This window comes from Hemiscyllium ocellatum, chromosome 50 (genome assembly GCF_020745735.1).
Source record: "Hemiscyllium ocellatum isolate sHemOce1 chromosome 50, sHemOce1.pat.X.cur, whole genome shotgun sequence".
In the NCBI taxonomy this organism is placed as follows: Eukaryota; Metazoa; Chordata; class Chondrichthyes; order Orectolobiformes; family Hemiscylliidae; genus Hemiscyllium; species Hemiscyllium ocellatum.
This window is the reverse complement of record NC_083450.1, coordinates 634,596-661,772: the sequence shown is the minus strand read 5'-3', so window position 1 is coordinate 661,772 and position 27,177 is coordinate 634,596. Positions and strand designations below refer to the sequence as shown.

The 27,177-nt window shown below is 42.1% G+C and overlaps 1 protein-coding gene and 1 pseudogene across 1 annotated transcript in view; one reads left to right on the top strand and one right to left on the bottom strand.

Annotated features, from left to right (window-relative positions):
- Window positions 1-996: 996 nt before the first annotated feature.
- The window catches only part of LOC132805571 (mucin-2-like), a 48,425-nt gene continuing 22,244 nt past the window's right edge, over window positions 997-27,177 (bottom strand). Inside the window, exons 4-7 of the mRNA XM_060820700.1 lie at window positions 26,880-27,016; window positions 26,116-26,249; window positions 25,303-25,458; window positions 997-5,337 (exon numbers count right to left, since the gene is read on the bottom strand). Coding sequence (XP_060676683.1) covers window positions 5,272-5,337; window positions 25,303-25,458; window positions 26,116-26,249; window positions 26,880-27,016 — 493 coding nt within the window. The 3' untranslated portion in view covers window positions 997-5,271. The remainder of the gene's footprint in view (window positions 5,338-25,302; window positions 25,459-26,115; window positions 26,250-26,879; window positions 27,017-27,177) is intronic.
- On the top strand, window positions 16,053-19,307 carry LOC132805636 (MICOS complex subunit Mic60-like; annotated as a pseudogene).

Genomic DNA, 27,177 nt, shown 5'->3' with positions numbered 1-27,177 from the left:
CAATAAAGCCCAGTACACCATATGCCTTCCTCACAGAAATCTGCCACTGAACCTGTGCAATAGCTATGTCCTTTTCAACTCAGCCATCTCAGTCAATTGTGGTGCTGTCAAACCACTCATGGTGATGGATTGAAGTTCTCCCTCCACCCAGAATACATTCTGTTCCCTAGCTACCCTCAGTGCTTCTTTAAATTGATGTTCAACATGGTGAAGTACTGATTCATTAGTTAGATGGTGGTAGTGGTGCCGGCGGTTAGTGTTGCTGGCAATAGGTAGTAAATAGCAGTAGGTTTCCAGCAGTGTTTGAGCTGATGCCATAGGATTCAATATAGAACAATCCCAGGCCAAACCCCTCCCAGCTCTATAACTCTATACCACCATCCCTGGTGGGTTCACTCTTCCAATGGGACAGAACATATACTGGTGGTGGTGTTGTATGGATTCCATGTGTACCCTGTATACACTACGCCAGGCTGTCTCTTGCCTAATCTGTGAGACATTTCTCTCAAGTTTGTGATAGCAATAGCCCCCAGGAATTGGTAAGGAGGACTTTGCAGGGCTGTCAGGGCTTGGTTTGCTGTTGGCATTTCCAGTGTTTAGATTGATGCCGAGGGATCATCCCGTTTCTAATGTTTCTTTTACTTCATAGGTGCTTGAATTGTTTGCTTGACCATTTCAGAAACATTTAAAAGTAACCAGTGCTTTGAGTTACCTACAGGCCAGATTAGATAAGGACAGCATATTTCTTTCCCTAAAGGGCATTAATAACCAGATGGATTTTTACACCAGTGGTTCCATGCTCACCATTAGGCTGCCATTTAATTTCAGACTTTTGAATTGAATTCAGATTTCACCATCATGCTAAGTTTTGAATCTACGGATTCGACTTGAGTGTCTGGATTGCTAGTTTGGTGAAGTTAACACTGTACCAACATCTCCCATATGTGCAGGTACATTGATGTGTCTGTGTGATCAATTAGCAACTCGACAAAAAAGTGTGTTAAAAATAATTATTTTCCCTTTATTTTCATATTTGGATCACACTGATATTTCATAGCATTTCTATATTATCAATTTTTGGCAGTATTTCAAAAACCTTAAAAATCAGTGTGTAATAGGACCAATATTACCATGAAAAGGATTTTAATACAAAAAATAACATGCATTTGTTTTATATATATCCTTCAATCCTCAAATAGGAATGGAGTTTCATTTAACAAGATATAAATACGATTAGTGATGCATCAAGTCAATTAAAATACAGAAGGTGACAGTAACAGTGATACTCAGAAACAACACACGTGCACATATACACAGTGGAAGTACAATAAATAGGTTTAAGTTACAGCACTATGGTTTGACAATTACAATAAAGCGAAGATTTCAAGCAAAAATGTAGTTGTAGCTTACATTGTAACCCTGCAGTCACATTGTCAACACCGTTCCTTTGTGAAAAGGCTCAGTGACATCTTAGTCGCCTGATCAAATTTTGTTCTTAACCAATTCTGTCACAATCTAGTTTAGATAAATTTGCCTTGTACTATTACACGGAATACTTTGTACAGCTCCCAAAACTTTGGAGGTAGAAACTTTAAGGGTCTACAAATCAGTCTGTACTCTTGATTGAAGATTTTGCTAGCACAATGATCATAAACAGAGGTGATTTAGTGACTTTGAGGGATAATTGTTGACTAAGGTAATAGAGAAGTTTACTGTATACGTCTGTAACGCTACCAGAGTTATCCAGGGAGAAGCACGTGAGCAATTTTTCCTCTGGCATGGCCAGGGAGTCTCCACAATTCAAAACAATTCTTTAATCTCAAGGTGTCTCTAGAACTGGTCTCCAGCTAAATCAGGTGTAGGTCCACCTGTTGGGAAAGGGCTTAATATGTAGCCACATGTACTACATACATGTTCTTGGTCAACGTTGCCCTTGGGTGCACATTCCCAGCAGAGTTAGTGTTCTTGGGTCACTGAGTGAACCCAGGATTCTTTTGATATTGAAGACCACTATTGCTAGTAAACACCCTCACATCTTTTAACATAATCTCCTTCATATAGCAACTCAGCAGAAAAAGTGACTGCAGAATTAAAATATATGTATAAAAATTGGCAAGCAGGCATTTCACAGGCATACAACAAACTACAATTTGCCATCAGTCAAAATTCCATCATGCGGCTGGTTTATATCAGTCAGTCCAGAGCTCAATAATTTGTCTTTGATGCAGCAATAACGATTCAATTAAATAAGAACATTTACACATATATTCAAAATGTGTCACCTGGCATTCATCGTTTGGGCTGGTGCTCATTGTTAACTCACATTGTTCATCCTCACACCTCTTCACCCCAGTAGTAAGGAGGTAATGTTGGAGTTGTACAGAACTTTGGTCAGGCCAGAGCTGGAGTATTGTGTGCAGTTCTGGTTGCCTCAACACAGGAAGGATGTGATAGCACTAGAACCGGTACAGAGGAAGTTCACCAGGACATTGCCTGGGATGGAGAAATTGGGCTAGAAGGAGATACTTGATATGTTTGGATTGCTTCCTCTTGAACAGAGAAGAGTGAGAAGAGACATGTTTGAGGCGAATAAGATTATGAGGGGTTTGGACAGAGAGCAGCTGTTTCCCTTAGTTGAGGGTTAATCATGAGAGGGCATCCCTTTAGGGCAAAGGGCAGGAGGTTCAGAGGGAATTTGGAAAAAAAACTTTTTCACTCAGCAGAGGGTGGCGGAAATCTGGAATGTATTACCTGGGAAGGCAGTAGAGGCTGGAAACCGTACAACATTTTTAAAAAATATTTGGATGAGCATTTCAAAAATAATAACATTCAAGGATATGGGACAAGCACAGGAAATTTGGATAATCATGTCTTTAGTGGTAGTTATGTTGGTGCAGACTCGATGGGCCGATGGGCATTTTCTGTACTGTATGAATCTATGAATCTTTAAAGGATGCTGGGGACATGAAGAAAGAACATAAGGGGGCTGAAAGAAAGAGAAAAAACATTCAATGAGAGAGAGAAGTTTTTGAAAGCAAATTGCTCTAGATTTGTTTGCATGCCTCCAAAAGAGTTAATAGATACTGTTGGCAAAAATAAGGCAAGGAGGCAAAATAGCCCATCCACAAGCCTTGCCAGGCACAACTTTGTTGCAACATACAAAAGAAAATACTGCAGATGCTGGAAATCTGAAATAAGAACAAAAGAAGGTTGGTAAAACTTGACAGGTCAGGCAGCATCTTTGGAGAGGAGCAGAGCGGAGGTATTGGCTGTGTCTTTCCCTTCCTTCATCTACATTACACACACATACTCACTTACTCACTCACTCACTCATTCACTCACTCACTCACTCACTCACTCCATCAGGCAGACTGTCTTGTTATCACAGTCAGGAAGGCTGTTAATTGTCTAGCCAACCAGGAATGCGGAAAGCCTGCCCAAGCTCTCAACTAGTCATTAATTGACCACTTAAGGGCCTTAATTAGCAGCAGATTAGATAGTCAATCAGATAAGGGCCTTCTGCTCAGAACTGAATTTCTGTGGTGTTGGGAAGCAGATAGATCTCTTCTTGGGGCCAACTCACTCGGTTATTTGCCCTGACAAGAGAAAAATCTGGACCATTGTTTCAGGTTCTTAACTTTTTATCAGAAGTAAAACTTAACACTGTTTCTCTCCAGAGGTTATGCCTGACCTGCTAAGTTCTTCCTGTCTTTTTGTTTGTCTTTGTTCAAAAAGAGGCTGAAGGGATTTTAGCAACAGTGAGGGAGTGCAGGCAATGGGGCAAAGAGGTTCTCTTCCATGTAATGGAAAATTACTGCTGTGACTCTGACCATAAATAATTGTTTGCATATTTAGATATGATTTGGCATATTATGCATAAATCAATATTGGGAGATAAGCAGAATGTGAATATGTGACATTCTGTGTGGAATGCTCTGCCCCAGAGGGCAGTGGAGGCCCAGTCTCTGGATTCATTTAAGAAAGAGTTGGATAGAGCTCTCAAAGATAGTGGAATCAAGGGTTATGGAGATAAGGCAGGAAGCGGATACTGATTAGGAATGATCAGCCATGATCATATTGAATGGCGGTGCAGGCTCGAAGGGCTGAATGGCCTACTCCTGCACCTATTGTCTATTGTCTATTGAATGCTTCTTTCCTGTTCACCGAGTAACAGGAAGAATAATCTGCTTGTGGGATTTACATGTGGCGCTGATGAGAAATCAGCTATTAACTCCAAATCAAAATTCAATAGACTTGAAAGGTATTTGGATGCTGTACATCCTTCCATTCCAGCATCATGGATGGTAACATGGATGGACTTTTAGTTGAAGATGCAGTGGTAGAAGAGGGCCCCTTAAACAGCATATTTGACTTTAATCATTACTACCAAGCAGTGTTTGTATTTAACACAAGATCATCCTTTCAGACTCAGTAAAAAGGTTGCTGTCAGTTTAGCAACAATTGCTGTCTGCTCATGCTTCACCAAACTAATCCAAACTTCAGAAACTACTGCTTCTTCAAAGCAATGTGTTCATGTTCATTTGTGCATACAATTTTCTCAGATTAAATTTGTCTTAACCAGTAAAAATGTAGAGTTTCAATAATGCTTATGTGATTGGAAAATAAAGGGTTCTACCAATCAGGGAATTATACAATGCCACAGCCTGCTAGGCACTAGCTATTCCTGTTTTACACTACAGCCCACAGGATCCCTCCTCCCCCACACTAGTTCTTGTATAGAGCTATTCACAACTAACAAGGAAGTTGCAAATTAACAGGGATACACATAAGTATGAATGTAAGGCCACAATCAGATCAGCCATGATCATTATTGAATGATAGGCGAGGCTTGAAGGGCAAAATGGCCTACTCTGGCACCTAATTTGAATATTCATAACAATAGAAATAGATTCTCCCCCCCAACCCCCCCACCACACATTTGATTTGGCCATCTTGTGTGCAACGCTAATGGTTGTTCCATACTAACTCATCCCAAGCAAAATTGACCTATCTCCTAAAACAACTTTGAACGTTTAGTTGTGTGCAGGCACAGTGAATTCATCATGCATTATAAGTCCCTTCATTTCTTTTATCGTTCCACATAACCTGCAGTCAGTATTGGCAGTGGAGGAGATCCAACATTTTCCCTGAAAGAACATTTCTTTGATTTTTAAAAAAATGACAGAAGAGTTAAAATTTAGTTTCATAATTGCCCCATTTTGAGTTTGAATTAGAGGCAGCTTTCCACATGAAATCTTCCTTCAGATGTGTTCACAAGTTATCTGACTCTGCAGCATGGTTGGTATACGAATACATGTTTGTGCCATTCCCAGATACCTAAACAAAGGAACAAAACAAGTCAAGAATTATTAATGTACAACAGTAACCTTCATAAAGAAACAGTCTCAGAAGAACTGCAAGTTATGGCAAAACCCTTTTAATACACAACAGTTCATTTTTTCCATTTCTCTGTTACTTCATCCAAGGCCCATTCTTGGTGATCCTCAGTAAATAGTTTTGACAGGATATACACTTCCCAGCGACATCACAGCTAAATATTGTGTCCTCAAGTTCAAAACACGCTTTCAGATCTAAGGGATAGCATTTGGAGAAAACAGGTCTCACCTGCTCAATATGTAATGTATTGTAAATGCCCTGTGGCTTCCCTTGCTGCCTGAAACATAACTTGGTTTTTTAAAAGTCTGTTTCTCCCTTTCTCTACTACACATTCTCTTCTTAAAGTGAGAACATCTGCACATTTTCCATGGCTATTGAAGTTCTGAAACAGACACAGAAACAGGTTGTGGAGCCATGGACGCCCTTGGCTTGTGGTAAATTTGATTTAAAAACTGACCAGTTTCACTTTTGTACACAAGTGCCATCACAACATGGTAGCAACTGCATTTAATAGTACAGGGGAAATGGAAGAGTCAGGTGCAATAAGAAAAATAGAAGATTAGTGAGAGATAGCATTAAGATTGAGCTTCACTCATACAAACCTCTGTTGTATCCTCCTGGTAGGATCAGATGTTTGCCTAGTAACCTAGCAACAAACAGCAAGGCCAATTGAAGAATAATTAGCAGTTTCCATAGAGAAGCACTTTGATACTTCAGACTATTTTGCACACCAGAGGGATAGTTCTACTCCATGGCATCTGCTCTCAAATGCTTCTGAAGAATTTTCCACTGGAGAGGTCATTAAATATCTCTGTACTTCAGCCTCTAATTAGTGGAATCTGTCTTGAAGCATTACTGAATCTCACTGAGTCTGTATGAGTGAAGCTCAATCTTAATGCTATCTCTCACTAATCTTCTATTTTTCTTCTTGCACCTGACTCTTCCATTTCCCCTGTACGATTAAATGCAGTTGCTACCATGTTGTGATGCCACTTGTGTACAAAAGTGAAACTGGTCAGTTTTTAAATCAAATTTACCACAAGCCAAGAACGTTGTCTGGCAAACTCCTTGAAAGAATTATTCCAAAAATGATGACGTGATCTTCAGCATAAAAAAAACTGGAAGATTTTCATTTAGGTTTTAAAACATAACAGAATCAGAATCAAAACTTGTTAATTTGTTCATCGGATGTGGCTTTTGTAGATTAGGCAAGCATTTGTGAATCTAGATCAGAGTGGTGCTGGAAAAGCACAGCAGGTCAGGCAGCATCCGAAGGGCAGGAACTTCGACGTTCCAGGCAAAGGTCCTTCATCAGGAATATGCCTCTATTCCTGATGAAGGGCTTTTGCCTGAAACTTTGATTTTCCTGCTCCTCGGATGCTGCCCGACCTGCTGTGCTTTTCCAGCACCACTCTAATCTAGACTCTGGTTTCCAGTATCTGCAGTCCTTGTTTTTACAAGCATCTGTGAATGTTGAGCCCACAGGACTGGGTAAGAATAGTAGATTTACTCCTCTAAAGGACACCAGAATGGCTTTTACAATAATCAGCATGGTTATATGGTCACCATTTGTTGTATTCGGGTTTTTTAAATTGACTTTAAATTTCACTATCTGCTCTGGTGGGACTCAAACCCGTGTCCTCAGAAAATAAGCTGAGGATCTGGATTATTAGTACAGTAACTCTACCACTATGCCACTGCCTCCCCAAATTTTACAACCGAATCTGATGGCTGATGGTTTTTTAAAATTGATTCACATGACACTGCTGGGAATCACTGACTGGGCCTGCATTTATTGCTCATCCCTTATTGCCCTTGAGAAGGTGGTGCTGAGCTCCAGTTTTAGGTAAAGCCACAATGCCATTTGGGAATGAGTGCCAGGATTTTAGCTCAGTGACACTGAAAGCATGGTGATGTATTCCCAAGTCAGGATGGTCAGTAGTTTGGAGGGGAACTTGCAGGTGGCAGTGTTTTCATGTATCTACTGCCTTCTGATCTCCTAGAGAAAGTGGTCATGGGGTTGAAAGATGCTGTTCAAGGTGTCTTCGTGAATTTCTGCAGTGCACCTTTGAGATGGTAAACACTTCTGCTACTGAGTGTCAGTCAATAGACAATAGGTGCAGGAGTAGGCCATTCCACCCTTCGAGCCTGCACCACCATTCATTATGATAATGGCTGATCATCCTCAATCGGTATCCTGTTCCTGCCTTATTTCCATAACCCTTGATTCCACTATCCTTGAGAGTTCTAGCCAACTCTTTCTTAAACGAATCCAGAGAGTGGGCCTCCACTGCTCTCTGGGGCAGAGCATTCCACACACCCACCACTCTATTTTTAAGCTCTGTCCTCTGGTTCAGGAATCACCCATCAGTGGAAACAAGTTTCCTGCCTACAGAGTGTTCAATCCTTTAATAATCTAATACGTCTCAATCAAATCCCCTCTCAGTCTTCTAAACTCAAGGGTATACAAGCCCAGTCGCTCCAATTTTTCAACATAAGATAGTCCTGCCATTCCAGGAATTGACCTCGTGAACCTATGCTGCACTCTCTCAATAGCCAGAATGTCTTTCCTCAAATTTGGAGACCAGAACTGCACACAATACTCCAGGTGTGGTCTCACCAGGGCCCTGTACAACTGCAGAAGAACCTCTTTGCTTCTATACTCAAGCCCTCTTGTTATGAAGGCCAGCATGCTATTAGCTTTCTTCACTACCTGCTGTACCTGCATGCTTACCTTCATTGACTGGTGTACAAGAACACCCAGATCTCTCTGTACTGCCCCTTTATCTAACTGACTCCATTTAGGTAGTAATCTGCCTTCCTGTTCTTGCCACCAAAGTGGATAACCATACATTTATCCACATTAAACTGCATCTGCCATGCATCTGACCACTCACCTAACCTGTCCAGGTCACCCTGTAATCTCCTAACATCCTCATCACATTTCACCCTGCCACCCAGCTTTGTATCATCAGCAAATTTGCTAATGTTACTATTAATACATCTTCGTGGAATAGTATAGTCTTTTATTTTTAAAAATCCTTCATGGACACCTATGAAGTGACCCCATAAATTAGGAAGCTTAATGACTACTTTAAAAGAAAAGGACCTCAGTTTACCATCTAATATGGTACTGGCTGCAGTATCAGTGTTAACGAGATTGTTTAAACTGGGACTTGAATTCACAACATTCCAATTCAGATTACAGTGCTGTCACTAAACCAAGACTGACATTTAGTCAGATCTAGATTAGAATGGTGCTGGAAAAGCACAGCAAGTCAGGCAGCATCCAAGGAGCAGGAAAAATCAACATTTCGGGCAAAAGCCCTTCATCAGGAATTTGCCTGAAACGTCAATTTTCTTGCTCCTCGGATGCTGCCTGACCTGCTGTGCTTTTCCAGCACCACTCTAATCTAAAACTCTGATGTCCAGCATCTGCAGTCCCTACTTTTGCCTATTTAGTCAGACCTTCATTACCAAGGTGGATAGCTCAAGTTGGGAAATTTCCTGAGTGCATTGAAAGTATGATTTTTAGTCCAGTGGTTGAGAAGTAACATTGGCCCAACAATCCTAGAAGGAGAGTATAAGTAGCCACAGATTAGATTAGATTCCCTACAGTGTGGAAACAGGCCCTTCAGCCCAACAAGTTCACACTGACCCCTCTGAAGAGTAACCCACCCAGACCTATTTCCCTCTGACTAGTGCACCTATCGGCATTTTAGCATGGCAATTCACCTGCCGTGCACATCTTTGGACTGTGAGAGGAAACCGGAGGAAACACACACAGACACGGGGAGAATGTACAAACACACAGACAGTTGTCCAAGGCTGGAATTGAACCTGGGTCCGTGGTGCTGAAAGGCAAAAGTGCCAATCACTGAGCCACTCTGCCATCCAGATGTGGGGGTGAGTGCAGAGATGTTATGAGTAGAAGGTTTGTTTCATTTCTCTGAAACTTCATCTGTTGTTTAATAAGCTCCTAGACCTTCTAGATCTGACTCCTCACCCCTTCTCACCACACCATGGCCTCTCATATTCTCCATGTCAATATAATACCAACTCATTCCCCTTACTCATATCTTCATGCTCCCTCATACTGTCCACAATCTCTCAACCAGCATTCAACATGCGCAGAACTCAAGAAAATGAGAAAGGACTATAATGATCTAATACAGCTGTTACTCATGCACAGTTGAGAATGAGAAATACCACATTCACAAAACCATTTCATACCATTGGGGTAGACAATGGCCTAGTGGCATTATCAGTAAACTATTAATCCAGAGACCCCAGGTAATGCTGGGGACTTGGGGTTTAAATCCCACCATGACAGATGGTGAATTTGAATTCAATAGTAATGATGAGTTTAATGATGACAATGAAATCATTGCCAAATGTCAGGAAAACCCATATGGTTTACTAACATCCCTTTAGAGAAGGAAATCTGCCAGGAAATCCTGACCTGGTCTGGCCTACATGTGACTCCACACCCACAGCAACTGTCCTCTGCGCAATTAGGGATGGACAATAAATGCTGGTCCAGCCTATGATACACACATTCCATGAATGAATGTTTTAGAAGTTATTAAGTCTCTTCGAATGATTCATCTCTTACAAAAGCAAATTTCTACTCAAATTCCACATCAAACACAGGACAGGACTTTTGCTCCTGAACCCACCTTTCATTTTTGAAGGTCTACATAACCTTCCTGAATCACAAAACAAAACACATTTAAAGAAACTATAAGGTTAATTTTGAATAATGCTGAAAGGTTACAACCTTGTAACAGGGGCCTGAAAAAATACAGTAGAGAGTTTTATTGTCACATTTTTTAATAGTAACAAGGCCCTAGTCAAGCTGTTTCAATTCAGCTAGGAGAAAGTGAGGACTGCAGATGCTGGAGATCAGAGCTGAAAAATGTGTTGCTGGAAAAGCGCAGCAGGTCAGGCAGCATCCAAGGAGCAGGAGAATCCTGAAGAAGGGCTTATGCCCGAAATGTCAATTCTACTGCTCCTTGGATGCTGCCTGACCTGCTGCGCTTTTCCAGCAACACATTTTTCAGCTGTTTCAATTCAGCTACAACACTAGCATCTACCCGGCAATGTGGAAAATTGTCCAGTTATACCCTGTACACAAAAGTAGAACAAATCCAACCCAACCAACTCTTGCCCTATCAATCTATTCTTAAGCATTGATAAAGCAATGGAAGGAGTGATCAACAATGCTATTAAGCAATACTTGAATAGCAAGAAATTACTCAGCCCCTGATCTCTTTACAACCTTGATTCAAACAAGGCCAAAGAGCTCAATTCCAGCGATGAGGTGAGAGTGGCTGCCGTTGACATCAAGGCTACATTTGACCAAGTGTGGTATGAAGGACCCCTATCAAAATCTCCCATATCCCCCAAACCTGTTCACTATCCACAAGGCCCAAGTCAGAAGTGTAATGGAATACTCTCCACTTGCCTGGATGGATACAGCCCCAACAACACTCAAGCTGAATACCATCTAAGAAAAACCAATCCAAGATGTTCAGCTCCCGCCCCCCCGCCTCCCCACCTTCCATTACATTCAACATTCCATTCATTCCACTTACTACGGATGTACAAATGCAGTAACATAAGCCTTCTACAAAATGCACACCTTCCAAACCCACAATCTCTACCATCAAGAAGGTCAAGGGCAGCAGATGCATGAGACTACTATCACCTACAAGTTTTTCTCTAAGCTATACACCATCCTGACTTTGAAAGATACCATCGTTTCTCCAGTATCTCTTGGTTGAGTTCCTGGACTTTCCTCCCTCACAGCATTATGGGTGTGCTAACACCAAACAGCTCACTACCAACTTCCGTAAGGCAAGTCGGGTTAAGCAATAAATGTTGGCCCGGCCAGTGAAGCCCATATCTTCTGAATCAATGAGAAAAATTTGCAGGCTTCTCAAGTTAACACTATTGCTCAACTTCTGATGTGTTGCATTTCCAGCAATTTTATTTCCTGTTATTTCTTCCCATTACCCCTCCTCCCCAATGTTTTTCAGAGTTTATTGGGATCACTCAACACATAGACAAGTAGGCCTTTTCAGATTGAATCTAGACTATGAGTAATAATAGACTATTGTAGAAACCTGGAGAACTTCTTCAAGGTAGGCATCCAGCCTTCCAGCTCAGCACCATCCTCATTGCCTGTCCCACCTGTCAATCTTCCTTCCCACCTATCCACTCCTCTCTGACTTATCACCTTTACCTCTTCCTCCATCCACCTATTGCGCACTCAGCTACCTTCTCCCCAGCCCCACCCCCCTCCTGTTTATCTCTCCACCCCCGAGGCACCCAGCCTCATTCCTGATGAAGGGCTCCTGCGTCGATTTTCCTGCTCTTCAGATGCTGCCTGACCTGCTGTGCATTTCCAGCACCACTCTAATCTATACTTTAATCTCCAGCATCGCAGTCCTCATTTTCACCATTGTAGAAACCTGTCTTTACCCAGTTGCAACACATTCCACCATACAATAAGGAGCTACTAAATAACTGAGAAAACAGGTATATAATCATTTTGCTGATCAGTCCACTGTATGCTGCAGAACCTATTTGTGAATAGTTGTTTAAGGAGAGAAGAGTCTGTGTCAGGTGAAAACTAAAGTTATCAACTTCACCTAATTCTGTGACAAACACCATACTCTTGCTACTAATTTCAACCTCCTTCTTGACAGTTTGCAAATGAGGCATCCTACTCAATTCTGCAGCAAATCACAACCGGGGTTGCATAGAATGCCGTGTTTCATAGAATCATGAAATGGAGGTGCTGGTGTTGGATGGGGTTGGACAAAGTCAGAGGTCAGGCGACAGCAGGTTATAGTCCAACAAGTTTATTTGAAATCGCACGTTCTCGGGGCACTGCTTCTTCACATGACTTCACCTGACAAAGGAGCAGTACTCTGAAAGCTTGTCATTTCAAGTAAATCTGTTGAACAATAATCTGGTGTCATGTGACTTCATATAATCCCTACTGTGTGGAAACAGGCATTCAGCCCATTAAGTCCATACCAACCCTCTGAAGAGCATCCCACCCAGACTCACCCCCCTACTCTATCCCTGTACCCTGCATTTCCCATGGCTAATCCATCTAGCCTGCATGTTCCTGGACACTATGGGCAATTTAGCATGGCCAAGCCACCTAACTTGCACATCTTTGGACTGTGGGAGGAGACCAGAACACCTGGAGGAAACCAACACAGACACATGGAGAATGTGCAAACTCCACATGGACATCCAGCCAAGGGTGGATTGAACCCAGATTCCTGGCACTGTGGGGCAGCATTACTAACCAGTAAACCACATGTCACCCCTATATACCATGAAATCACCAACCTCCTACCTTGCCTCAGATCATCTTTTGTCCAAACTCTCATTGATACCTTTTTAACCTCCAGAATCAATTAATCCAGTGCTTTCCTGTTTGGCCTCCCATCTTTCACCATATGGTTCTCTCCTAGAGCATCAAGCCCTTTTCATGCAATGAGGTCTCCTTAAGTCTGAGCACCCCTGACAGTAATCGTACAAAATGCGTAATTAATATAGAAATCATTAGTCACAGCTATATACTAGAATAAAGTGGCTTCTGTGTTAATCAGATAATCCTGAGAGAAAAGGCTGGAATTCAGAAAGCACATTCCAGGCAGATCACTATCGGAGAGGGTGTAGTAGCAGGGTAGAGTTTCAGCCACAGGTGCACAGAGCTGCTAACAGGTTACTCTCCAACTCCGATAAAATGGGTCAGTTTGAATCTCTAATCTCATGAATACAGCTTTAGCTTAAGGACTGAACACTGGAAATTCTCAGGGGTAACAATTGCTACAAATAATAAAGTCCCATTCAAAGAGAATAAATCACAGAATCACAACAACATTATGGCACAGAAATAGGCCATTTGGGTCATTGTCTCTGTACCAGCTCTCCAACTGAACACCATGACTCAGTGTCTTTTTCCCATACCCTTGCATATTGTGTTTATTTAAATCATCATCCAAACCCCTTTGAATCTCTCAACTGAACCTGCCTCCATCACACTTCCAGGTAATGCAATCCAGACTTGAACCATGTGTTATATGAAAAGGTTTTCTCACCTTGCGTTTGCTTTCTTTGAAAGTCATTTTAAATATGCGCCCTTTCATTCTTGATCCTTTAACAATCCATTTATTATCTTGCAGAATTAAGATAATTCTATGGCGCGTTGGTGCATATCACTTTCACAGTCTCAGATGCCATAATTTGCAGCTAAATAGGTCCCTAGTTTTATGGCAATGGCAAAGACCTGATTAAACAAATTCATAGAACTGTGGGGAAGGTGGACGCAGATTGGGAGGTGACAAGACATTTGCAATGTTGATGATTATTTGGATAGTTGATGATTATTCTGATATTCTTTCAGCTGGCCTCTCCTCTTTTAGGGGAACGTGAGGACTGCAGATACTGGAGAGTCAGACTTGAAAAGTGTGGCACTGGATGAGCAGGCAGCATCCGAGGAGCAGGAGAGTTGATGTTTTGGGCATAAACCCTTCATCAGGAATGTGGAGGGGGATGGGGGCTGAGAGGGGGTGGACCTGGGAGGCTGTGGGAAAGGTAGCTGGGAGGGCAGTAGGTGGATGCAGATGGCAAGGGAGAGGGTGGAGCGGATAGGGTGGGAAGGAAGACGGTCTCCTCTACATCAGAGAGCGAGGACGCAACCCATGGAGTGTTTCAGGGAACATCTCTGGGACACATGCACCAAGCAACCCCACCGCCCTGTAGTCGAACACTTCAACTTCCTCTCCCACTCCACCAAGGACATGCAAGTCCTGGACCTCCTCCACTGCCAAATCCAAGCCACCTGACAAATGGAGGAAGAGCGCCTCATCTTCCACCTTGGGATCCTTCAACCACACAGCACCAACATCGACTTCACTGGTTTCCAAGTCTCCCTTCCCCCACTTCATCCCACACACAACCCTCCAACTTGGCACCACTCTCTCGACCTGTCCATCTTCCTTCCGACCTATTGGCTCCAAACTCCCCACTAACCTATCGCAATTACTCCCACACCTGCATCCACCTATCCCCTTCCCAGCTACCTTCCCCCCAACCTCCACCCCTTCCCCCCTATTTGTGTCTCAGCCCCCTTCCCCCTCCGAATTCCTGACGAAGGGTTTATGCCTGAAACATTGACTCTCCTACCTGACCTGCTACATTTTTCCAGCGCCACACTTTTTGACTCTTGTCTTTCATTCTTATCAAAACTAATGATTGTTATCACACATAAATTTACACACTAATTTCCTAACCTACATCACTGACTGTTTCCTGCTTAGTAAAACAGCAGGAATAATATATCCATTTTGAGTCTATACTTTTGCCACTTTTCCTTCCTAGCTGTTATAGGATAATGTTTGAACCTTTACTCTTACATTTATAACGTGGGGCATTCTGTCAGAATTAGCCTTAGCCAATAAAGGGGCAATTGTAATGATCAATCTTTTACATCACTAAAGTATAGGATCGAACTGCAACTTCCCTCTTTGTGTTATTTAGTATTGTACTGTACCAGATTGATTATTTGATAATGTGCTATATCAAGAGTTATTGCACAGTGTTGGGGGTAACATGTTGGCATGAATAGAAGATTGACTGGTTCACAGGAAGCAGAGTGTAGAAATGAATGGGTCTTTTTCAGACTGGCAAGATCAAGATTTTACAATTTATGCACATGATCTGGATAAAGGTACCAAGAGTATCAGAGCTAAGTTTGCTGATCACAGAAAGATAGGTAGGAAAGTGAGTTGTGAATAGGTCATAAGGAGCCAGAAAGATAGATAGGTGAAGTGAATGGGCAAAGATCCGGCAAATAAAGTGGGACGAATTTGGGGCAGTGTGAAATTGTCCATTCTGACAGAAAGAATAAAAAAGAAATATATTATCTGAATGGTGAGAGGCTGCAGAGCTGGGAAATTCAGAGAGATCCAGGGGTCATAGTGCATGAATCACAGAAGGTTAGTGTGCAGATACAGTAAGTAATCAGAAAAGCCAATAGAAAGTTATGTTTATTGCGAAGGGATATTGTGCAGGAGCAGGGAGGCTATGCTTCAGTTATACAGTGCATTGGTGATTTGGCATCTGGAGTACTGACACAGGACTAGTCACCAAAATTCTCTCCAAGCTGTGCATGACAATCGATATGTTAGCAGTATTGTTCTCTGGTTCCAAACCTCAGTGGTGCACAAGAGAAAAACACTGCAGGTCACAGATATTACAAAAGGGTGTTAATGCTTTGAAAATAATTCAGAGAAGATTTACTAGACTAATACCTGGAATGAGCAGATTGGTTAATGAGGGTAGAAGATTCAGAATGATTGATTTAAATAAATAAGATCCGTAGGGGACTTATATGAATATAAGGATATATATAGATAGGGCATTTCCTTTTGTGGGAGAATCTAGAACTAGGGGTCATAGATTAAAAATAAGAAATCACACATTTAAGACAGAAGTGAGGAAAATATTCTCTCACGGCATAAGAGTCTTTGGAATTCCCTTTCTCAAAAGATACAGAATCTTTAAATAATTTTTACGACACAGGTAGACTGATTCTTTATTGCCAAAGAGATGGAAGATATTGGAGAATGCAGGAATGTAGAGTTGAGGTTAAAATCAAATTAGTCATAATCTTATTGGATGATGGAGCTGGCTTGAAGAGCCAAGTGGTTATTCTTGTTCCTTGTTCATACATTTTTGATACTAAAGAGAAGCAAAATGTCAGACACAAGGTTTGGCCAGATCTCATTGGCAGAACATAAACAGACAAGTGTAGTTACTCAGATCTAAATAAGAACATCCTAGTCAGTGTAAACAAATAATTTGAACAGTCTCAAAATTCAGGTGCTAAAGTGCTCTGGTGAGCTCATCAAAACTTATGACTGTAAACAGAAAAGGAGAGCAGCACAAATACAGTCAGGAGCTGACTCCCAGCGGAGGAACCTGTTGAACAAACAGAAGCAGCCTGAGAAATCAAGCCAGCATTAACACAACAATCTCACTATCTGGATTTAGGGTGGCACAGCAGTTAGCACTGCTGCCTCACAGCGCCAGAGACCTGGGTTCAATTCCTGCCTCAGGCAACTGTCTGTGATGTGTTTGTACATTCTCCCCGTGTCTGCGTGGGTTTCCTCCGGGTGCTCTGGTTTCCTCCCACAGTCCAAAAATATGCTGGTTAGGTGAATTGGCCGTGCTAAATTGCCCATAGTGTTAGATGTAGGGGAAAGGGTCTGGGTGGGTTGCTCTTCGGAGAGTTTGTGTGGACTTGTTGGGCCGAAGGGCCTGTTCCCACACTATAAGTAATCTAAGGATGCTGGAAATTATTTTAATCTGCTCACCCTCTACAAAATGGCTCACTGTCCACTGATCTCCAGAGGTTTGGCAACAATCATAGAACAAAGGTCTAAGTTAATTTTGACGATAGGCCTGAAGAAAGATTTCTTTTAAATGAAAAGGTGCAAACAAAAGATTTCCTCCCTTCAGGCACTGCTATTGATCCATGAACCTTAGATCCAATCTCTGACCTGTGTTAAATTAACTGAACTCAACCAGGACACCAATAAGAACATCACAATTCTTCCTGCCCTTAGTTTACAGGAGTTGGGAAACACAACCAAGGTTTCTGATCAATATTTGGTATAGATCGTCGATTTCAATGTCAGATGAGATCTTAACTGAACTTGGCAATGCGTGGCTCCTACCCACGTTTACTCACACGGAACAAACTAAGCAATGGTTGTTTAGCAGGGCGTTGGATGTAGGTGGCACTCCAGAGACCCCAACATTGAATCATAGAATTCCGACAGAGCAGAAAGAGGTCAATCAATTCATTGAGTCTGCATCGACCCTCTCCTCCAGGATGCCACCTATAACATAAACTATTAACACCCTTTTGTAAGGTGATCAATAGTTTTCTTTTTCCACTACCATCTATTTTATGTCAAAATTTCCAACATTGTGGGTCAGCATCTCCTTCTCAAGTAACTAAGAATTGGATGTGTTGCTGGTTAAAGCACAGCAGGTTAGGCAGCATCCAAGGAACAGGAAATTCGACATTTCGGGCCAGAGCCCTTCATCAGGAGTGGGAAATGCATGTTTCTGGATGTGGAAAGAGGGGACGAGTGGGAAATGCAGGTTTCTGGATGTGGAAAAAGGGGACGAGTGGGAAATGCAGGTTTCTGGATGTGGAAAGAGGGAAAAACAGGATTGATGTTTGTCAATTCAATTAAAGACGCGTTTGTTGTCGTTCGTATCTTCACCATCACCACCCCCGCCCCATCAAACTGGCGACGCTGAAGAAGGCGAGACTTGAAAGCTTTTTCATTTTTTACAGAGAAAACGGCGTGACCTTAAGTGCCTTTGTGGTAAATCACAGCTCCATTCTTTGCGACAATGCCATGGGTACACATCTGGGAGTAGTACTGGAACCTCAGCAGGCAAAATAGTGGGAGGAAGTATCTTGTTTGTTGGAGGTGGTTTGGGTGGCACTATATTGTATGCAAAGTGGGATCCCAAATTTCGAGAGAATATAGAGAAAACCGTCCCGTACTCCGATAAAGTGTTTGAATTAGCTCTTGGTCCTGCACCATATAACCTATCCCTTTTAAAGAAACAGGACACAAAAACATTGTCAGTATCAACGTCCTCTGAAGTATTGAAAGGATCCAAACTGCCGAAATCCGTGCCAGATAAAGAAGCTTCAGGTATTGAAGAGATCCACGGAGAAGCTTCTTCTAAAGATGCAGCTGCAATTATTTCTGCTGTTGGTGATGCTCCAACAGTCCCTGCTCCTGGGGTCCAAGTTGAAATGGAAGAAAAACATGACGCAGGTCGTGAAAGCTGTAGTTGTGAAAACGAAGCCGTACAGGGCCAGCATATCGCAGTAGAAGAACACCCACCTCAGGAAGTTGCAAAACACCTAGCTCAGCAAGATAGAGAGGAAAACATCAAAGTTGTTGAAATAACATCAACTTTGGAGGATGCTCTTGGTAGAAGTGCTCAAGTAACACTCAAGGCAATTGAAGCTCAGGATTCAGCCATAGAAGCCCATTACCTTGCATGCCCAGAGGTTAAAGGAAGCCATGGATGACTCTGAGAATACTGTAGATCGAAAATCAGAACAATGGCGAGCCTTGGAAAATGCTTTGAGCATCCGCAGCAAGGTTGTAAACCAAGCCAATGAAGCCATGATGAAAGCCAAAGAAGAATTAGACAACCTTCGAAGTACAATTGAAGAAGCTAAACAGAGTGAGATCTCTTCTGTTCGACCACAGCTCCTGGCTGCAGAAGAAAATCTCAACCATATGTTGGTGGATCTGGATCATATAGAAAGAAAGGTACAGGCAGCTCAATCAGAAGCCAAAATAGTTGTTCAGTACAGTGAACTGGTAGCTATGGCCAGGGATGAATTCAGGAAGGAACTAGAGAGCATCACTCCAGATGTAAAATTTGGGTGGAAAAACCTGAAGGTGTCTGATCTAGCTGGCCAGCTGAGCACTGATGACCTCAACTCATTGATTGCCCATGCCAATCGTCGTATTGACCAGCTGAACAGAGAGTTGGCAGAACAGCATGTGCGGGAACAGCAGCACATTGAAAAGGCTCTTGAGCATCAGAAGCTAGAGCACAAGAAAACTTTGGACGCAGCAGTGGCAAAAGCCTTGGAGCATTATCAAACAGAAATAATTCTTGAAAGGGACAAAAAGGCAGAGGAAGTACGTGAAATGATGGAGGCAGAGTTGCGAACTCAACTACGCAGACAAGCTGCTGCTCACACAGATCACCTGAGGGAGGTACTGAAGATTCAGGAACAGGAAGTCAAAGGAAAATATCAGGAGGAATAAAAATTCCTGATGAAGGGCTCTGGCCCGAAACGTTGAATTTCCTGTTCCTTGGATGCTGCCTAACCTGCTGTGCTTTAACCAGCAACACATTTTCAGCTCTGATCTCCAGCATCTGCAGACCTCACTTTTTACACTAAGAATTGGATATCAATGCCGGCCATTCCAGTGACATCAATGTCATGGAGTCATAGAGTCAAAGAGATGTACAGCATGGAAACAGACCCTTCGGTCCAACCCACCCATGCCGACCAGATATCCCAACCCAATCTAGTCCCACCTGCCAGCACCCGGCCCATATCCCTCCAAACCCTTCCTATTCATATACCCATCCAAATGCCTCTTAAATGTTGCAATTGTACCAGCCTCCACCACATTCTCTGGCAGCTCATTCCATACACGTACCACCCTCTGCATGAAAAAGTTGCCCCTTAGGTCTCTTTTATATCTTTCCCCTCTCACCCTAAACCTATGCCCTCTGGTTCTGGACTCCCCTACCCCAGGAAAAAGACTTTGCATATTTATGCTATCCATGCCCCTGATAATTTTGTAAACCTCTATAAGGTCAACCCTCAGCCTCCGACGCTCCAGGGAAAACAGTTCCAACCTGTTCAGCCTCTCCCTGTAGCTCAGATCCTCCAACCCTGGCAACATCCTTGTAAATCTTTTCAGAACCCTTTCAACTTTCACAACATCTTTCCAATAGGAAGGAGACCAGAATTGCATGCAATATTCCAACAGTGGCCTAATCAATGTCCTGTACAGCCACAACATAACCTCCCAACTCCTGTACTCAATACTCTGACCAATAAAGGAAAGCATACCAAACGCCTTCTTCACTATCCTATCTACCTGTGACTCTACTTTCAAGGAGCTATGAACCTGCACTCCAAGGTCTCTTTGTTCAGCAACACTCCCTCGGACCTTACCATTAATTGTATAAGTCCTGCTAAGATTTGTTTTCCCAAAATGCAGCACCTCACATTTACCTGAATTAAACTCCATCTGCCACTTCTCAGTCCTTTGGCCCATCTGGTCAAGATCCTGTTGTAATCTGAGGTAACCCTCTTCGCTGTCCACTACACCTCCAATTTTGGTATCATTTGCAAACTTACTAACTGTACCTCTTATGCTCGCATCCAAATCATTTATGTAAATGACAAAAAGTAGAGGGCCCAGCACCGATCCTTGTGGCACTCCAGTCTGAAAAACAACCCTCCCCTACCACCCTCTGTCTTCTAACTTTGAGCCAGTTCTGTATCAAAATGGCTAGTTCTCCCTGTATTCCATGAGATCTAACCTTACTAATCAGTCTCCCATGAGGAACCTTGTCGAATGCCTTACTGAAGTCCACATAGATCACATCTACTGCTCTGCCCTCATCAATCTTCTTTATTACTTCTTCAAAAAACTCAATCAAGTTTCTGAGACATCATTTCCAACACACAAAGCCATGTTGACTATCCCAAATCAGTCCTTGCCTTTCCAAATACATGTACATCCTGTCCCTCAGGATTCCTTCCTACAACTTGCCCACCACTGAGGTCAGGCTCACCGGTCTATAGTTCCCTGGCTTGTCATTACTGCCCTTCTTAAACAGTGGCACCACGTTTGCCAACCTCCAGTCTTCCAGCACCTCACCTGTGACTATCAATGATACAAATATCTCAGCAAAAGGCCCAGCAATCACTTCTCTAGCTTCCCACAGAGTTCTCGGATACACCTGATCAGGTCCTGGGGAATCATCCATTTTTAACCGTTTCGAGATATCCAGCACTTCCTCCTCTGTAATCTGGATATTTTGCAAGATGTCACCATCTATTTCCCTACAGTCTATATCTTCCATATCCTTTTCCACAGTAAATACTGATGCAAAATATTCATTTAGTATCTCCCCCATTTTCTGTGGCTCCACACAAAGGCTGCCTTGCTGATCTTTGAGGGGCCCTATTCTCTCCCTAGTTACCCTTTTTCCTTAATTTATTTGTAAAAACCCTTTGAATTCTCCTTAATTCTATTTGCCAAAGCTATCTCATGCCCCCTTTTTGCCCTCCTGATTTCCCTCTTAAGTATACTCCTACTGCCTTTATACTCTTCTAAGGATTCATTCGATCTATCCTGACATATGCTTCCTTCTTTTTCTTAACCAAACTCTCAATTTCTTTAGTCATCCATCATTCCGTATACCTACCAGCCTTCCCTTTCACCCTAACAGGAATATACTTTCCTCCTTATCTCATTTCTGAAGGCTTCTCATTTTCCAGCTGTCCCTTTACCTGCGAACATCTGCCTCCAATCAGCTTTTGAAAGTTCTTGCCTAATACCGTCAAAACTGGCCTTTCTCCAATTTAGGACTTCAACTTTTAGATCTGGTCTATCCTTTTCCATCACTATTTTAAAATGAATAGAATTATGCTCGCTGGCCCCAAAGTGCTCCCCCACTGACACCTCAGTCACCTGCCCTGCCTTATTTCCCAAGAGTAGGTCAAGTTTTGCACCTTCTCTAGTAGGTACATCCACATACTGAATCAGAAAATTGTCTTGTACACACTTCAGAAATTCCTCTCCATCTAAACCTTTAACACTATGGCAGTCCCAGTCGATGTTTGGAAAGGTAAAGTCCCCTAACATAACTACCCTATTATTCTTACAGATAGTTGAGATCTCCTTACAAGTTTGTTTCTCAATTTCCCTCTGACTATTAGGGTGTCTATGATACAATCCCAATAAGGTGATCATCCCTTTCTTATTTCTCAGTTCCACCCAAATAACTTCCCTGGATGTATTTCCGGGAATATCCTCCCTCAGCACAGCTGTAATGCTATCCCTTATCAAAAATGCCACTCCCCTCCTTTCTTGCCTCCCTTTCTATCCTTCCTGTAGCATTTGTATCCTGGAACATTAAGTTGCCAGTCCTGCCCATCCCTGAGCCATGTTTCTGTAATTGCTGTGATATCCCAGTCCCATGTTTCTAACCATGCCCTGAGTTCATCTGCCTTCCGTTAGGCCCCTTGCACTGAAATAAATGCAATTTAATTTATTAGTCCTACCTTGTCCCTCACTAGCTCGTAGCACTAGGAGTAATCCAGATATTACTACTCTTGAGGACCTCCTTTTTAAATTTCTGCCTAACTCTCTGTCGTGTCCCTTCAGAGTCTCAACCTTTTCCCTTCCAATGTCATTGGTTCCAATGTGGACAATGACATCGTGCTGGCCCCTCTCCTCCGTGAGAACATTCTACACCCTCTCTGAGACATCCTTGATCCTGGCATCAGGGAAACAACACACCATTCTGCTTTTTCTCTGCTGGCCACAGAAACGTCTGTCTGTACCTCTGACTACAGAATCCCCTAACACAATTGATATCTTGGAAGCCGACGTACCCCTCATTGCATTACAGCCAGTCTCAATACCAGAAACTTGGCTGTTCGTGCTCCATTCCCTGAGAATCCATCACCCCCTATATTTTCCAAAGCGGCATACCTGTTTGAAATGGTATATCCACAAAAGACTCCTACCCTAGGTGCTGACCTCTCTCTCACCCTTCCTGGAGTTAACCCATCTATGTGACTGTATCTGAGATTTCCCCCCCCACTCCTATAACTGCCATCCATCACATACTGTTGCTGGTGCAAATTCCTCATCGCTTCTATCTGTCTCTCCAACCGATCCATTTGATCTGATAAGATTCGCATCCAACAGCATTTATGGCAGATATAATCCGCAGTAACCCTTAAACTCTCTTTAAACTCTGACAAGAATATATATCACTGCAAAGGCCATTTTTGCTCCTTCACAATCTACAGACCCAGAAAATAACACCGTCTTATTCCTCTACAAACACTACCCCAGGTTAAATTAATAGCTATGGCTTATATTTTAAGTTTAATGAAGAGACTCATCTCCTAAAACATATAATTAAGAAAGAATCCACTATACTCACTACTGCAGCCTTTCTCTTGGACAGATTTAAAACAACAATTAACTTATCTGATTCTGTGCTGTGAACTTCGCCCAACAGTTCCTCCAATATTAGTTGTGAATTTCACTGTTTGTTAATTTTCCCAGATGCACTCCGATGTCCAGTGATACACAAATTCAAACAGCAAAGGCGGTAACTGTGCAGGTTTTCTCCCCCCTGCACTGTCCTCACCATGTGCTTCCTTTGTCTGCTCTTCTCCCTTTTAAACTGCTGTTGTTTTGACTTTTTATTTTCCAAAGTTCCAAAACAATACAACAACATATAAAACAGGAATTGCTGCTCCTGGAACTGGAGGAAATCACCTTCAACACCTAAAATACCTCAAAAAAAAAGGAGCAGCTCTTACAGCCAGAAATATTTCCACTCCTCCACCTTGGATTACCCAGGTCTCTAAAATATTTTTAGATTTGATTTTGTTTCTATCTTACTCATCTGATTATTGCTTTTCTCATGATTTACTCTTTCCATTGCCTCTGGATAATGTTTTTGTTGTGTTGCCATAGTCTTACAAGACCATAGGAGCTGCTCTCTCATCAGAGAGAAGCAACTCGTTTAACCTGAGGGCCATCAGATCTCAGTCAAGGGAAGAGGTTGAGAAGGAGAATCTGGTGATGGGAATTGAACCCACACTATTGGCATCACACTGCTCTGTAAACCAATGATCCAGTAAAATGAGCTGAACTAATTCCCCTGGCTAGTCTTAGACCTGAAGCAATTGGGCTTGTATACCCTTGAGTTTAGAAGACTGAGAGGGGATCTGATTGAGACATATAAGATTATGAACGGATTGGATACTCCGGCAGCAGGAAACATGTTCCCGCTGATGGGTGAGTGCCGAACCAGAGGACACAGCTTAAAAATACGGGGTAGACCATTTAGGACAGAGATGAGGAGAAACTTCTTCACCCAGAGAGTGGTGGCTGTGTGGAATGCTCTGCCCCAGAGGGCAGTGGAGGCCCAGTCTCTGGATTCATTTAAGAAAGAGTTGGATAGAGCTCTCAAAGATAGTGGAACCAAGGGTTATGGAGATAAGGCAGGAAGAGGATACTAATTAGGAATGATCAGCCATGATCATATTGAATGGCGGTGCAGGCTCGAAGGGCTGAATGGCCTACTCCTGCACCTATTGTCTATTGATCCGTAAGAGAAATGTTCATTACACATAGACATTTCCCTGAAGCAAAGTCCTTGCAATCAGTTCATGGAGGCACCCTAGTCAGGGAATGGATATTTCAGCATATTATCTCCTGAGGACACTATTATCAGGGCATACTTACCTCCACAAACATTTCTCATGAATCAGTTTTTCCCTTGAGATCCCAGTTAGTGTATTGATTTCAAACCATTGATACTTCAAGAATTGTGTGGCCATTTTTCTTTTATCCTTTAATTCTCAGGTTGACATCAGCTGCCACCCTTCACTCAGTTTATTAGATTAACCTTAGAATACCTACATTTGCAAATCTCTGTGAACATAATTCTATAGCAGGCAGAGCACAGGTATCAGTGAATGCCCTTCTATCTCACAGTTACACCCTACTGCTCCCTCCTCCAGGGTGTATCCCGTTAAACATTCCACAAGTTGCTCCTTCAATCGTTGTGGCTCTAAAGACAAAATAGCTGAGTCATATAGACCAGGAATATTCCACTCCCTCTCTGAGTTGAGTTAGTTGATGTCAGAGATGAAACCATACCAGTGGAGTTTTGATTGGCTTAGCAAATATGGGTTTGGGATAAGGAGAAAGCTAAGCCAGCTTCCCTAACACTCCTACTTTGACAGAGTAAGGTTTCAAACATTTCTTTTTTCAAGAGCTTTCGGATTAACTTTGAAATAAGACACTCGTTTAGTAATATGTTTACAACTCAATTCAGACATTTGAAAAAAAAGCAGATATTGAACACAGCTGCTCAACACCCACCACAGAATTTTAATCAAAAATATCCTGCCATTGATATCCTATTCAAAGTCTCCCCTAGTTTGAGGATTCAACCTTCCCTTCACATTGATCAGATTACCTGATTGTAGGAGTTCTGCTTGCCATTTGGTGCTATGAACCTGCTATGAGTCATGTATTGTGGGTAATCGCTCCGATCAGCCATTGGGTAGTATGATCCTCGAGAACCAAACATTTCAAACTTCCCATGATTTCTGCGGCGACACAGGTAGATTATCTAGAAAAAGTACGCAGACAGGTTTGAGAAATGAAGAATTGGTTAGCACCACCAAGCAAAACAGGGATATGCTCATCTGAAAGAAATTGGCCGGATTCTTTAATTCACAAAATCCATAATCAATTTTGAAATGTTGACACAACAACCAAAATAAAAATAAAATCTGTATTTAGATTTCACAAGATTTCTTTCCAGAGATACAGTTCACTAAAGTCAACCCACTACAGCAAAAGACACATTCTTTTTTAAAAGATCTGCAGACAAATCATTGATTGAACTTGGAAGTAATTTATGTTCCTTTGGCCACACATCAATCTTGAGGAGGCATCAAATACAGGGACCCTAGCAGCATAGAAAAAGCATGCCAACTATTATATTTTGGATTTCAACTTCATCGAAATTGCCACATTCATATTTCATCCTTTTAACATGTTAAACTGGATTTGTTCCTATTTCAATTTCCCTTTTATCCAGTGAGTGAGCAGAAAAAGACACGAAAGCTCAGCTTTTGGAAGTAATGAGAACCAAATCATTTTTATATGCTTTTTAGAATGTTGATGAGTGTCATTAGACTGGTAGCAAACCTTGTTGCTACAATAATGGGAGAGGGAAGTAGTCAGTGGCCACAAACCATACAAAAAAACACCAGAGACTTACAATGAGAAGAATGATGATGATGATCAACAGGAGAATGATGCAGACAAGGACTAGAAGAGCAATACCCCAGCCAGGGACAATTGGAGCCTGGGAAGTTGTGGTCGTTGTGGTTGTGCTGGGTTTTATCTCCTGCACTAAAGAAAATTAAAATAAATTCATAGCAAGTGTCTTTTCTCCCACACTTCAATTTCACTCTACAGAAAATTAGAAATACAAGAATGAAAAATTACCACTCTGCAGTACACACGCTGCAGCTGCAGTACACACTCTCCAGCTGCAATACACACTCTACAGCTGCAAACCAGATAAGGTTTCATTTTTTCTCTCTGTCACCTAACCTATTCCATGATAATCAGGATTCAATATAGTCCCTCGCATATATTTCACCCTAGACCCTGTTCTACAAGCCATTACATTTTTGTTTGAAGAAATTAGAATCATGGTGTCTTAATTTAATTTTAATTGTGTGTTTCATTTATTCCTATCATGATTTTTTTTCATCCAATACAGTCACAGTGCTGTTCACAAAATTCAGCCTACTCAAGTGTCTTGTCCAACTGACTAACCTGGAAGCCTGGTTTTTGACCTTTGCTGAGGGATCTACAATAAATAAATAAATAAATTCACCTTTCTGCACTTTCATTCTTCAGCTTATCCACAAAACAACACTAGTCCATTCACAGCTTCAAATAAACAAGCCTTACAACATCAGTGTTATGCCCATCTCTCACACCAGCATTCCCCATCCTGACAAATAACCTTACCTTCTATATCTTTGACCTGTAGTTTGTTGATTGTACCATTCTTTATGGCAGCTGTAAACTGTTGTTCAACCTTGCCCTGGTTTACAGAAGCATCCGAGTTGAAGGTAGATTTAGTTTCAGTGATGACTGACCCTTGCCTTAAAGAGAAAACATTACAATCATCACATATCATTAACTACCAAACCCACCTTCTGAGACACTGGACACAATCTTAACAGAAAACTCACAGCTTTGGTTCCTGTTATATGCTGAGGCAGTTGACTACCAACATATTGTATGACAAGATAGCTCCTCCTGT